This window comes from Struthio camelus, chromosome 1, assembly GCF_040807025.1.
Source record: "Struthio camelus isolate bStrCam1 chromosome 1, bStrCam1.hap1, whole genome shotgun sequence".
Classification (NCBI taxonomy): domain Eukaryota; kingdom Metazoa; phylum Chordata; class Aves; order Struthioniformes; family Struthionidae; genus Struthio; species Struthio camelus.
The window spans coordinates 220409654-220423666 of NC_090942.1; the positions used below are offsets into that span (position 1 = coordinate 220409654).

Genomic DNA, 14013 nt, shown 5'->3' on the forward strand with positions numbered 1-14013 from the left:
ACACCAACTAGATATGTCTGACCTGTTAAAAATAATGGCTTAGGCTCAGGTTTCATTTTATTTACCTTGCACAAATTAATCAATGTCTGGAGACTGTATGGGCAAATAACAAAGTAATACCACCTTGGAGAGTTACCAGGCACCTCAGTCTAGCACTGATAGATGTGATAAATGGGATCAGTGAGATGGTTTCCATAAACTGTGTACTGCATCTTTAAAACAGCAGTACGAAGAGGCCAAGGCTAGGAAAACATTTACTGGTTTCAGCAGGGCTGAGACAGTCACACGTACATACGTTGCAGGGCTCTTCAAAGGTGCTCTGGGCACCGAGCCTCCTTTGGAAAGGATTATCTGGCTTTTAGTCACTGCAGAGATATTATTGCAGGAGGATTGTGCTGGGCAGCCAGCCCAAGTCCACCCTGCACCTTGCTGACTGCCAGAATGAGCAAATACTTCCGCTTTCATGCTATTCCCTCCCCTCTCCTTATACCTGTAACCTGTAAGAGGGCTGTGCCTGGAGCCAGCTGGAGCCTCTGGGGCAGCGGCAGGGCTGGGAGCTTGGAAAAAACCCGAGCAGGTGAATAGAAAACAAGCGACAAAGCACCGGAGCACAGCTAGGAGCCATCCGACAGCAACCCAAGACAAGGCAGGAGCTGAGCACAGGTCTCCTGAGATCGCTGAGCCGCTGCCTCCCTTCCTTCGCACTGCGGCTCGGGGGGAGATGAGCATTTCCTCGGAGCACAAGCAGCCCCTTCGGAAGCAGGTCACCAGCAGCCTGCAAACGGTGAGTGAAGCACGGGTCGGGGCACGGTTCCTTCCTGCCGGATCAGAGCCCTGGGCTACGTTACAGTACTTTTTCCCCTCGCCTGCTACTTTGAAGACACCAGCGCCTGCCAGATGCGTGACCAAGAGGGAGAATCTAGGTAAAAAGCTCTGTCTGACCCAATCCTCTTTGCCCCAGTTGGTTCTCAGAAGGGCCATGTCTCTTGCCAGGATCTGGCAACAGCAAGTAACCTAAGTGGTTCTTCTCCTTTGACAAGAGGTAGACTTAATTCGATGCTAACTTAAATTTGTCACACCCACAAATAAAAGACTTGTTTGGTTTTGTTTTAACCATTCTTAGAGTCTCTAATGATGCAAAAGTGGCCCCGAGTTTTGGATTTGCAGGACCATCAGCTGGGAGCAATAGCTTTTCTGAAGAAAAACTAGTGAGAATCACAATATAAGGAGAATAAAGAAAACTAGTGGGAGCCACAATGCAAGGAGTCACAATACACAAGAGGCAGAAATTAGGGAAGAGATCAGATGAAGTTTGTTCCTTCCCTCTCCTCTTTTATTACTAAATACTTTAGCAATTGGTATTAGTAACTGATTTGCCTTCTCTGTTTTAGCCACGCAGCCTCTCCGTCAGGTATAAAAGTCAGACCTGTCCGTCTTTTACTTGGGTCTTTTACTTGCTTTACTTCCAAAGCATCCCCAGCTGGCTAATTACAGAGCTGGGAATCAACCAGTCCTAGTAGACCCCCTCACCCAGGAGTCAGGCTGGTCCCAGACCAAAAACATAACTCAAGACCCGACCGCACATCACGTTAGTAGGGCTATTCTATTAGTGAAGAGTAAGTTTTCCATGGGTAAGAGTACCAAATGTCATGGAACATTTGACCTGCTGTCTGTAAAAGGAGAAAAGGCTCAGCAGCAGGAGAGATTCCTGTTCAGTGACCTCTGTTAAGGAGTGAAGCTGAGCTGCTCCTTACCATTTGGGAGGCTTTACTATAGAAACAGCTTTGGGCTGTGTTCTTTAGGAGGTGGAAATCAGCAGGTGCTCTCAGATAGGATCATTTGACGCTCCTCTGGCTCTGGTGTAGATGAGTGCTCTTGAGATGAAGCCGCTTACCCTAGAGTTACTGCAAAACAATATTCCAGCGGGGTCTAAATCTGATAGCTTGTGGCTCTTTAAAAGGGAAGCTCTCCCTCCTCTGCTCTGGCTTGTCTGTTCCTAGTCCCCTCATTTTGCCAGCTCTGGTGCTTGTTAAATCCTTCGTGAGCCAGTTCAGCTCACAGAAATGAAGCAGAGCCAGAGCTGGCACAAGGGGAGCGACAGAAGCATGTGGGTAGGTACAAGGATAGAAAGGGGAGAGGGCAGCAGGAGCTCCTCGCTTTTTTTGACGTGAGCTGTTAGAGCAGCTCACGTCATCTCATGGGTCTGTAGCTGCAAGGCACCGTGGGCTGGATCCAGCTAAGCGCTTAAGTACACGCTTCACTTTAAGCATGTGACTAGTAGCGCTGAAGCAGATCCTTGCATGACCGAATGCAAGAGCAGGTGAGCTCCTGGAAAAAGGGTTATTTATTGACTCACGCCTTCCCAATGGCAGGTGTGGTCCTCGGCAGGCATGTGACTCGCATTACAGCCGTGACGTGAGGGTGTGAGGGAAAATAACTGCCTCATTCCTTCCCTCTCCTTTTGCTGTACTGACCACTATAAAAACTGGCTGAGTGCAAACGGAGGCTGTTAAACTTTTTCTGCATCAAACAGTCAGGAAGGTCATCCCAAAGTGACGCAGCGTCCAGCCTTTCTGAGTATTCAGGCCCCTCCAAATTATTTCTGAGAGCAGTGGCTTTAAAGTGCAGTGTCCCACACAAACAAATCCAACCTGGAGGCTTTACGTTCTTTCTTAAGCTCATTTCAGTTGCACGAATTATTTTATTTTCTGTCTAAAGCTATCATACATTTTTAAGCTTGATAAGAAGCTGCTGTGCCTGACCACAGACATGCTGGATTTTAGTGTCTTAGTTCTGTGTTTATAGCTAATTCCCCAGAAAGGTGAGAGTCAATCCCGCACATTTCTAAAGTTTCAAAGAGCTTTAGTTCCGACTTTAAAGAGAAAACATTAATTTAGGTGAGAAGAATAGAGTTGCGCACACCTTTGAACTCTGTCTTATCCCGCTGCGTTGAAGCATCAGGAGTGTGAGAGCGCAGACCACTCTGAAAGGAGAGTGGTCCAGAGGACCACTTACGGGACCACTTGGTCCCATTTGCCTGGACTTAGGAGATCCACATTGAATCCTTCAGTCTGTTACTGACAACTTCCCAAGTGACCCTGGGCAAGTTACTTCTTGTCCCTCTTTCCCAATGGCAAAATGAAACTTTTCCACATCCTAAAGATGCGATGAAGGCTAATCCATTTAGAAACATCCAAACATCTGCCACTCTGGTTATGAGGGCCATATCCATATCCTGCATCTGCTTTTAGCAAGTAATGGCCTGCAGCAGACGGCTGAATGTTCCCATCTGTCAACCAAGCGATGGGGACTCACACAGCTGGTCATGCTGCCGTTCCAATTTCCAACTGCAGTTAGCATTTTTCCCTTTCCCCTGATCCTTCCATACTGACTGCCTGAGATAGGTAATGCGTGTTATTTCTGTCCCTTTGTGATAGTTGCAGTTGTCACCAATAGTGGAGTTAAATGTTGGTGGGGAGATGTACACGACAACGCTGAGCACCTTAAAGAAACACCCCGGCTCCAAGCTGGCAGAGATGTTCACCGGCCAGCCCAAACTGAGGACTGACTCAGAAGGGAGGTTCTTCATTGACAGGCCGGGGACCTATTTCAAATATATCCTGGAGTATCTGCGTAGTAACCAAGTGCCCACGCAGTGCATCCAGGACGTGTACAAGGAGGCGTTGTTCTACGACATTGAACCTCTCATCAAGCAACTAGAAGACTCCCCTCAGATCTTTGGGGAGCTAGTGGCAAGGAAGCAATTTCTGGCCCGCGTGCCCAGTTACAGTGAGAACATCGAGCTGATGATCCGCATTGCGAGGGCAGAAGCGGTCGCTTCCCGCCGGTCCAGCGTCATCGTGTGCGTTGTCAGAACTGAGGAGGATGCTGCCAGATGTCAGGATGCCTTGAACAGCTTGGACATGGACAAAAAATCCGTGGTGAAATTTGGCCCCTGGAAGGCAACGCCAAGTATTTCTGATCTGCTGGACTGCATTCAAATGGACGTCGAATCCAAAGGGTACAACATATCCTTTCAGCCCCATGTTGCAGAAAAAGGGTTTCGCTTCAAATCCTATGACTACTTCTACAAGTTCCTGTTCACCTGGTGGTAGCAAAGTGCCACCATTGACGGAGAACGGAAAAAAGCAATTATTCAAACAAATTGACTTGGATTGTGGAGACCAAGCCACGGACTACCGGAAAGACAGGAAGAAACGGATGAGCCAGTGAAAGGATCTCCTTTGACATTTCTTGCGAAATTAAACAGCACTTACGAGCCACTGTTTTGTTAGGTATTAGAGGATAACTGTGCATTTTAAAAGATAATGTGTTTAGAAATGTGGTACGACCTTTTCCAAAACGCTTATTCCCTTCATGCCTTTCAGTCACTTTTACTGACTACACTGAGAAGTAACAGGCCTTGCAGAGGCAGTCCAGCCAGGAGGAAAAGGATGAATTTTATTCTATTTTATATGTTGCTGACTATTGGATAAGTTCAGAGGACCAGGCTCTGTGTTTCATTCCTCATTGTTTCTCATATATTGCCAGGCATGATCTTTTCTGGTGGAAAAAAAGGTCTCCTGCAATTCCCAGTGGCGTCAGTGAAATTAATTAATTAATTAATTCATGCCAACTTAAATTTGGATCTTCAACCAAAAGCCAAAAGCTCTGGTTCGCGTTCTTTCCCGTACCAGATCCTAGGTAAAAAGGGATTTTGGTGTCCCGTTCTCTCCTCTTGTTCCTCCAGCAGACAGCCTACTCTCTAGCCAATGTATTTATTGCCGTTATTTATTATTTATTCTGAAGTGAAAACAGAGAAGCCCAGCTGCCGTGCAGGATCAACACAAGGTAAAAGTACTGCTACTAATCCAAGGAGTTTATAAACCGATGACACACGCTCCTCCCTCATGCCACACTATTCACTCTTTCCCTTGTGACAGCTATTATTATTCTTTCGTTTTTATTTTATTTTATTTTTTTAGTATAAGCTTCTGCGAGAATAAGGACAACTCGCAGTGATTTGACTGGAAGGGAGGACGGCTGAAGGAAAACCCTGAGGCCTCGGCGGCGACGTCGCCTTGCCGGATGCTGGATCGGGTTCTACGTCGTGTTTTTGAAACTTTTAATATTCCAGTTTGTTTTTTGGGCTGGAGGTGGCTGTCAGCGTGTTTTCCAGTCGCTCTGGGGATACCTGAAAACCGTTACGGCTCGTCTGGATTACGGCTGTGTTTCCTTTTCTTCTCAAAACGTGGATTTCTTCCAGCTAAGGGCGCTAACCCCCGGGTTGTTAAATAAACGTACCTCAAAAGCTCTTTGAATGACGCAGAAGTGCTTTATTTACGGGCCTCTTCCCCCCACCCCCTTCACCTCCCCCCGGTTTTATCTTTAAGCGATTGGACTCGAATCACTCCCTAATTACGCTTGGTTTAAGCCGTGCTCGCCCTCGCAGCGGTTCCCCCACAGCCAACGGCAGAAGTCGCCCTGCCGGTTCCCGCTTTAAGGCTTTGTGGGGGCGGGGGTCTCGCGGCGCCGCCGTTCCCATGGCAACGACGAGCTTTCCCCCCCCACCCCCGCGCTGTTCCCACGGCAACGCGGAGGTTTTTCCCGCCCTCCCGCCTCTCTGACCATAGAGCGTTGACCTCCAGCTTTGCAGCGAGGACGCTGCCTCGCCGCGTCAAGGCGGTGGTTTCTCTTCCAGGCCGGGGAGGCGGGCGAGGCGCGTACGGTGGCCGCGGAGGGCCGAGCCGGCGCGGGCGGCGGCGGCGGCGGCGGGCGGGCGGCATGGCGGCGCACTTGAAGAAGCGGGTGTACGAGGAGTTCACCAAGGTGGTGCAGGTACCGCAGCGGGGCTCGGCGGCCGCGGAGGGAGCCCCAGAGGTGCCTTGCGAGGGGTGGCTCCGACAGGCGTTGCCGGGAAGGCCGCTAGCGTCCCGCGGCCTAGCCCAGGGGGGAGCCCCGAGGCCTAGGGCCGATGTTTGCCCGGACTCGGGGGGTCGGGGGTTGCCCGGAGGGGAGAACCGGGCTGCCCCGGGGTCGGGGAGACGGCAGTGGTCCCCTCAGGGTTGAGGGGAGGCCGCCTTGGTGCCGGGGTGGGGGGCAGGAGCTGCCCCAGCCAGGGGCGGGGGGGGAGGCAGAGTTTGCCCTGTGGTGCCAGCAGTTTTCTGGGGTGAGAGTGGGGGAGGCAGGACCTGCTCCAGGCTGGGGTTGGGGGCGGGGAGGAGAAACAGTGTTTCTGCAGGGACGGGGACTATTTGGGCAGAACAAGACCTGGTTGTGGAGGGGACGCTGTTCCCCTGCATGCCTGGGATGGAGAGGGAAGAGGCCAGCGGTGCTGAAGGCACCGGAGCTGCCCCAGCCTGGCTTGGTAGTAGGATAGTGTACCCACCAGGAAAGAGTGGGTATGAATTTGCTGTGTGTTGCCGAACCGTGCCTGTGTGCCTCTGCCTGCAGCAGCAGCATGAGGACCTGTCCACCAAGAAGCTGCGGCTGACCAAGCCCAGCAAGTCCGCGGCGCTCCACGTCGACCTGTGCAAAGCCACCTCGCCAGCAGATGCCTTGCAGTACCTGCTCCAGTTTGCCAGGAAGCCTGTGGAAGTGGAGAGTGTGGAAGGGGTTGTCAGGATCCTGCTGGAGCATTATTACAAGGTAGCAAAGCTGACAGCCAAGCGTGTTTCCAGACTCCTCTTTCTGGCCTTGTTATCTAGAAGGATGGGATTAACTGCAGAATAAGGAGCCACTGGCCTGTGGGTTGCTAATTCAGGCCTGGCTCAGGCTCTTGGAAGCCATATGTGACAAGAGTGAGTGACTAGCCCTTTCCTCAGATGATTGCTGGTGGTTTTACTTGGCAGCTTTGCCAATAGTTTCAGGAGTCAGGTGACAGGAACGTGAACTGTGTTATCCCTACAGATGGCCCCTCCTAGGCAGTCTGAAGTTAAGCTGGCAAGGACAAAAGAGAGCTCAAGAAATTGTCCGGAGCACTAAACTGTCCAAATCTGGCCCAACTTTATCTAAGTCTGTCCCAACTGATGTTTCTTTACCTTGCTCTTAGTTTCTTCTTACAACAGAGAAACTTTGTGCTTACGCTGTGGGCAAAACAGTTTTAACATGATGCTTCTGAAAAACTCTTCAGCTTTTCAAAAAAAAAATTAACAACAGAAAAATAGGATTCTGTGTGTTACTGCGGAAAAATAACAAATAAGAGAAGTAGCGTGTGCATCATAGTATCAAAACACTGGTCCTTCACTTGATAAATCACAACTTTATTGCAGCGAACAAAGCTGCATTGCAGGCGGAAACCTTCCTCATAAATGTCCTTATGCTACTTCTAACTTCTTCCTTTACTTTTAACTGTACTCTACTTTGAATTGACACTTAAACTGTAAGTTACATTTTATTTTTTTCTATACTTTACCTGCTTTGGGTTGCAGATTGAGACTGTTTTACAGCTTTCTGTGTATTTATCATTAAATTTTTTTGGAAACTACTTTTCATTGTTGGGTTAATCTACACTTAAGAATATACAACTTCAGAAACTTAACTTGCTATAGTTCCATAGCTTTCCATGAACAGAACTGTGGTTCCTGAGCAAATAACGCTGTTGGCGTTTTTGTGTTGCAACCTATGTCAAAAGGAAGACTCTTAAATTTACAGATAAGGTCAGATTTTCAAGTGCACAGCCTGTGAGAGAAGTCAGATTTTAAAAACTCTTGCAATCCTAAACCTGCTGTTATTTTGCTTAAGGTTAACATTTTGTAAAGAACTAATTTGCTAGTATCTCTAGAAAACTACACTTTAACTGGTCTTCAAAAACCTAGCACTGAAAACTAACTGCAGCAGAAGTTGTACGATGATGTGCTGTTTGTAGTGTCGTTTTTTTGTTTAAGGTGGTTCTGCAACCTGCTGCTTATTCATTATATTCCTTTATATTATAGCAGGTCTGCAGGGCTGTTTGGGAACTGTTCTCTGAAATGGATTAGAGAAATAAGATTACTTTTTTTTTTCCTCATTTTTCACCTCGTGTGTTCCCATGGCCCTGCTAGCAGTTGAATCAACATGGCTGAGTGGGTGGCATGTAGTAATGAAGGGGAGAAAGGGAAGGGACAGAGTACCATAAGCTAATATTGCTGTCAGAGACAGTGTGCCCTCAAAGAGTGACCTGAGATGATCCTGAAAGTCTCTTCCTGACTCCTGAGTGTGGCCAGGACCAGGAGTTAGAGGCACTTCACCTACTGGTGTTTTGATCTTGGAGACAGCAATCAGACCCCTAGAGTAATAGAATCGATTTCTCTAATTTCCTTCTCAGGAACCATGAGAAGGAGAGAGAATACGCCCTTTTCTGGGGCAGGCTGTCCATAACTTGCTAATGATAAAATTGAAGACTTTATTCATAAAACTCTTAAAAGTGCCTTTATAAGCATGCTTTTTGAAGTTTATGATTTCATCTGTATCATGGGGAGGGTTGTCCTTTTATTTGAAAGAACATGAGTAATGTGTGTAAGCACCGGATGTATTATACTGTGGAAATCTGTATTGTCCACTGACATAAGTAGCCCAACTGCAATGACTGTTGTTAAAGCACTTAATTTAGGCCCTGGAAAATGAAAACAGTTCTCAGCTAGGTTTAGAAAGAATTTTTTTCCTGGTGCTGTAGTATTTGTCACTCTGGAGAGACTTGATCGCTGTTGAAAGATGTAATTTTTTGTAACTACGTATTACTGCAACTCTGTGTTCCAGGTTGCTCAATTGCTTGGTCAGAGCTAAGTATAGAATCCACAAACTTTCTGTCTTTTGACCCTATATTAGATACCCTTGGCATTAGGCTGAAAGGGAGAGCTTTGACATATGACCAGATGTGCTGTTGCCTGCGTGAATTTTGAGTGCTCAAATAAATAACTCTTTCAAATACTTTTAAATTTTTAAGTGAAACTAAAATGAATGCCAATTTGTGAAGCTTGTTTATTCAGTTATCACCAGTTATATCTTTTTTTGTTGCTTAAATGAGCAGATGTATGCAGCTAACAAATGTTTCTTCTACTTTTTAGCTTGCTGTGTTAGACTTTTTTCTTTTTTGTTGTTAGATTCACATGATTCCTCCCCACTGTTAAAGAAAATGGTTGTTTCCCTTAGCCCACAGATCCTGATGCTTAGCAAAGGTCAGGAGACTATCAATCTCTGTTCATCTTCTAAATTCCTTTGCAAATCTTTAATGAAAAGATGGAAGAAATTAACATTGCAACAGTGAGTTTCCTGGCATCTTGATATTTAAAATATCAATTTTCACACAACATGAAAATAATTTTGAAGAATGCTGATATTAGTAAAATAATTATTTTGTAATATCCTGGAAGCTACCACAGAAACATTCTGATGTGGTTAATTTTCTAGGAGGTAAGTTGTAGAAGTATAGGGGAGGAAGCAGACCGACAGGAAGATTCATTCCCATGTGCTTAATTGCATATGGGTCCTGCCAGTGTGTAGTGTTTTATGTTTGTCAGATGAAGAATGAATGAGGATGACTATTATTGCTTTCCTCCCAGGAGAATGATGCATCTGTAAGACTGAAGATTGCTTCCTTGCTGGGTTTGTTATCAAAGACTGCAGGATTTTCCCCAGACTGCATTATGGATGATGCCATTAACACACTTCAGAATGAGAGTAAGTCACGCATTTCAAATCATCTTCAAGATCAAGGTAGAATCATGTAGACTTTAAGCGTCTAGAACGGTGGCAAGGCTCTTATGGGAAGAGTATAATTGGGAATTATCACTCAGAGTACTTATTTTCTACTTTTGTGAACAGTGGCAGAAAATACCGTGTTCTGAGGATAAGAACAATTTTCCTTAGAACTGTTTATGGTATATACCTTTGTTTTAGGGGAGGACCAAGTGTGCTTTTGCATCTCAATGTGAGAAGCGTTGTTTCTGAAGTGTTTTGTTGTAGGAAACGATCTTGCTTGACGAGGAAATTGCTGGCCAGCCCATCAGAACCAGTGCAAAAAGGCATTAATCTATTAGCATTTATTTTTGGAATGCACAATAAAGCATGAACTGTCCTGTTCATGCCTTCATTAAACTCTCTTTTTTTTTCTATATTATATTTAAAGTTAAGTATTTTAGTTGCTACAGTTTAACTTTATTTTAATGTAGTTTAGTGGTAGTCTAGGTGAACAGGAGGCTAAAGGCGAGTCAGCAGTGAAGGCTCTCTGTGTACTGGGCTGTGTTGACAGCAACGTAGCCGGTAGATCAAGAGAAGTGATTATGCCCCTTTACTGAGTGCTACTAGGACCACATCTGAAATACTGCATCCAATTTTGGGTTCCTCAGTACAGGAGAAATGTTGATAGGGTTGAGTGAGTTCAGCAGAGAGCCACCAAGGTGGTTAGTGGCAGGAGTACATGTTGTACAAGGCAAGTCTTGGAGAACTGAGCTTGTTTGGCCTGGAGGAGAAAAGACTGGGGTGGGGGGACTTTCCAACCTTGATGATTCTGTGGTTCTGTGTCTTTTGAGGTATCTATGGATACTGGAGCTATGTAGCCTTTCATTGTTTTGTTTTGCAGAGTCTCACCAAGTCCTTGCTCAGCTGCTGGACACTCTGTTGGTGATCGGCACAAAGCTTACAGAGAATCCCTCTGTCAGAATGAGACTGGTAGAGGTAGCCTGCAAGGTAATGTAGCCTTCCTCAGGAAGTAAATACTTCTGAACAGCAAAGCTTTGTTCTTGCATCTTGTTGAATTTGGAGCGAATCTCTTTGGGGGAGAGCTCCAAGTACTGTGCTTAAGATAAGAGCAACTAGAAACTGCACGTGGTGTGACCACAATGTTGAGTCCGGTTAGAGAGTCTGTAAATGACAGTGGTGTTTATTTCTAATTAAACTTTCTTCACTGCTGCAGGAAACAATTTAAGTTAGTGTTTAGAATATTTAAAAAAAAAACTTCAACCAACTGTTAACAATGCGAGCATTCTTAACTGCTAGGAGTCTTAATATCATCAGTTGCTGTGATGGGGTAAAAGAACAATTTAAAAAAAAATACAGTTTTATCTCTTATTCTCTTCCACTCCACAGCATCTGACCGATTCTTCCCATGGTGTAAGAAATAAATGTCTTCAGTTAATTGGCTGTCTTGGACCAGTGGAAAAAGGTGTTGCAAAAGAAGTTGAAAGCCAATCTGCCAAAGATGTCCAGAAGATAATAGGGGATCACTTTAATGACCAGGACCCTCGTGTTAGGACTGCAGCTATAAAAGCCATGGTAAATGTTGTTTGGATAATGAAGTGAATTGTGCGGGGTTATACAAGGAAGCTGATAAGAGGCTGAAAACTGATCCAAAGAGATTAAGATTAGAAATTAATTAAATAACTTAACAGAAGTCCACTTAACACGTCAAAATTACCTGAAAAAATAAGATAGGTCTTGAGAATAACAACTGAGATCTCATAAGGCCTTTTCGTGGCCTGATAACAATATCTGCTTTGGCTGTAGCTGAAAAAGCTTTTTCATTTGTTGACTTTTTTGAGTTTATGCAAGTTCTTTGTTTTAGTGAGAAGTCTATATTTCTTGCCACAATTACAGTAAGCCATTGCTACTACCAAGACACAATAAAAAGCTGCTTATGACAGGAAATATGTGTGATAGATCCAAACATAAATTTTTTCTTAAAAAACAATGTTTCTGTTTTGCCCTATGGTCTTATTTATTAGCATGCTGTAACTGTTCATGAGAGTAACTGGTTTTCATGTGAGATAGTTAGTGGTGACCCTGTAGAGGGGGTACAGAAATGTCATATTGGTGTCCCATATAATTGAAAGGTGAGCTAAGGCATATGAATTAATGTTATTAAACTTCAAAGAAAGGCAGAATATATTTGAGGAGATCAAATTTCACTTGCATCTGTCTGAGATCTCCCTCTGCTGGAAGTTATGCTCATCTTCTATATTCATTCGATTTTGATCTTTTTTTTTTTTTTGGATACAATTCTTTTTAAACCTGTTTAGGTGACTCTTATGATGATGTTCAACAATATCCATAGCAAGATTTATGACCTTAAACTTACAAATACAGCAGAAAATTTGCTGTCTTTCTGTAGTTTGAAATAGGAGAGTATTCTGAACGAATTCAGTATCGCTAACCACTTCTAGGACTGCTGATCAGGTTTTTCCTTGCTACTGTGTGTAATTTTTTTCTTGAATTATCTCACTGGCATGTTATAATTTTAAGAAATGGATACAGAAAAGCTACTGTTTTCTTTTTCGTTGACTGTGTTCAAGCGGATGTTATCCATTTGGTTGTGTGTCAGATTCCTGGCCTTACTTATTCTAGACAGAAACAGGGTTTAGCAGGACAATTTCTGCTATTCTGTGGTTCAGTAATTGAAAAGGTTGACATGGAAATTTGTTGGCAACACCTATTTTTAGTCCATATTTCATGAGTTAGGAGAAAAAAAATCTAGATTTTTGGAGGCAATAATAAACAAGTTCTGTTGTGAGAAGCTGGACTGTGTAAGCCTTTTTGCAAAAAACTTCAGCTCCTTGCCCTGCGTCTGCCCTTGTATGTCTAAAAGACAGTGCATATTTTAACAAATTTGGAGTAAGTTGTGTACGTTAGTTTACCAATATGTGTATGCTGATTGAGTAGTCTGCATTTTCTTCAATAGGAAGGCTCGTTGGTGTCTTTCTCTATCAGTTTCCTAGAAAATCAGAAACTTCTTAATTAATGTTAAGGTTTCTATATTTCTTTGAAATGAGGTTGAGGTGCTAAGTTGTATGAACACTGGGAGAGTGCACAGACAGTGTAATCTTATTTTGCTAAGCGATCAAAGTGTAAGTGGTTTTGAAGCTTATTACATTTATACCTAAGTGAAGCTTATACTTACCGTGGCCAAGATCAGGAAATGGTTTAATTATAGCAGTAATCAAGAAATGCGGGCAACTAATGTTGCTCAAATAGCAGGAAAAAAACAGTGATGAAAACTAAGTCTGTGTCCCTTAAAACTATATATAAACTCTGTCACTTAACTTTCTTTTTTATTTTTCCTGTAGCTTCAGCTTCATGAAAGAGGGTTAAAATTACAGCAGACTATTTACTGTCAGGTAAAACTTTGTACTCGTTTCTATTTGTTTCGTATTTGTTTGGCTATATTGCTTTTCAGATTTTGTGACACGTGCTTGGAGGGGCTGAGGTCACTGAATGGAGATGGGGTACTTTGTGCCCAGTTTGGCTATATTCTTTCTTTCCCTATGGTAGTGAAAAATAGTCTGTTTTGCATCTTGTTCTGCTCAAAAGTACTAGCACATATACTTTGATCGAAGTATGTTATTTAGTGGGGGAGATAATTGAAGAAAAGGCAAGGCATTAGATAATTATGGCCATCATCCTGGTATCTCATCAAAGAGTAAACCATTGTTGATTGAAGAGTTCACATGAAGTCTGCATTTGTTATGTCGGCAAGGTTGCAGGGCTGAAACCTGTATGAAATTAGTCAGAGTACAGGTTCACACTGCATATGTTCACTTAGTATAGGCAATTCTGGAGTTCTTCTGCATGTGCCTAGCTGACTTTATTAGTACTAATCTGATCAAACTTGGACATACTGGGGAGTAGGAGGGAAGGCCAAATTCATCTTAATTTATAGTCTGTCGTAACTGATTTATGATAAGGATTAGAAATCCGTTGTGGGAGGTGAATGATGGCTCTGGTGGGGATTTTTGAGGTATATTTGACTGGGAATCTTCTTTTCAGGCTTGCAAACTGCTGGCAGATGATTATGAGCAAGTGCGCAGTGCTGCAGTTCAGCTAATTTGGGTCCTCAGTCAGCTGTACCCTGAAAGGTATGTGCTTTACAGAAGAAATGACTCATAGTGGTGGCAAAGTAATAATCCTAATCCCAGAAGCTTTGTGGTGTTAAGTCTCAGGAGTAGCTGTTAGAAAGCTGATGTGTTCAAAATGCTGATACCTGATGAGAATGCATTGAGCTAGATGAAGTTTTGGTTTCTGATGTTCGTTGCATGTTCATAG

General features: G+C 44.2%; 2 protein-coding genes across 6 annotated transcripts in view; both read left to right on the forward strand.

Annotated features, from left to right (window-relative positions):
• Positions 1-259: 259 nt before the first annotated feature.
• KCTD14 (potassium channel tetramerization domain containing 14) lies at positions 260-5325 on the forward strand. 5 transcript variants are annotated; one of them, XR_696045.2, is made up of 3 exons: positions 275-784; positions 3438-4851; positions 4986-5323. XR_696045.2 is itself a non-coding variant. In XM_009688280.2 (2 exons), exons 1-2 carry the CDS (start codon positions 722-724, stop codon positions 4113-4115), a joined length of 741 nt encoding a protein of 246 aa, XP_009686575.1. In that variant the 5' UTR covers positions 260-721; the 3' UTR covers positions 4116-5325. The 5 variants fall into 5 exon arrangements, 3 of the variants coding, with proteins under 3 accessions (XP_009686575.1, XP_068786763.1, XP_009686576.1); XR_011138767.1 differs by having other exon boundaries at positions 567-784; positions 3444-4851; positions 4986-5315; XM_009688280.2 differs by having other exon boundaries at positions 260-784; positions 3438-5325.
• Positions 5326-5705: 380 nt separating this feature from the next.
• INTS4 (integrator complex subunit 4) overlaps positions 5706-14013 on the forward strand; it is a 37658-nt gene continuing 29350 nt past the window's right edge. The window contains exons 1-7 of the mRNA XM_068930668.1: positions 5706-5838; positions 6454-6648; positions 9540-9657; positions 10559-10665; positions 11065-11250; positions 13038-13088; positions 13738-13826. Of these exons, the coding sequence (XP_068786769.1) occupies positions 5785-5838; positions 6454-6648; positions 9540-9657; positions 10559-10665; positions 11065-11250; positions 13038-13088; positions 13738-13826 (800 nt within the window). The 5' untranslated portion in view covers positions 5706-5784. The remainder of the gene's footprint in view (positions 5839-6453; positions 6649-9539; positions 9658-10558; positions 10666-11064; positions 11251-13037; positions 13089-13737; positions 13827-14013) is intronic.

Bases quoted from the DNA above. Each gene is read 5' to 3' on its own strand.
- KCTD14 (XM_009688280.2), top strand. From the start codon at position 722: ATGAGCATTTCCTCGGAGCACAAGCAGCCCCTTCGGAAGCAGGTCACC. The intron at 785-3,437 runs GTGAGTGAAGCA...CCTTTGTGATAG, and splicing joins TCACCAGCAGCCTGCAAACG to TTGCAGTTGTCACCAATAGT.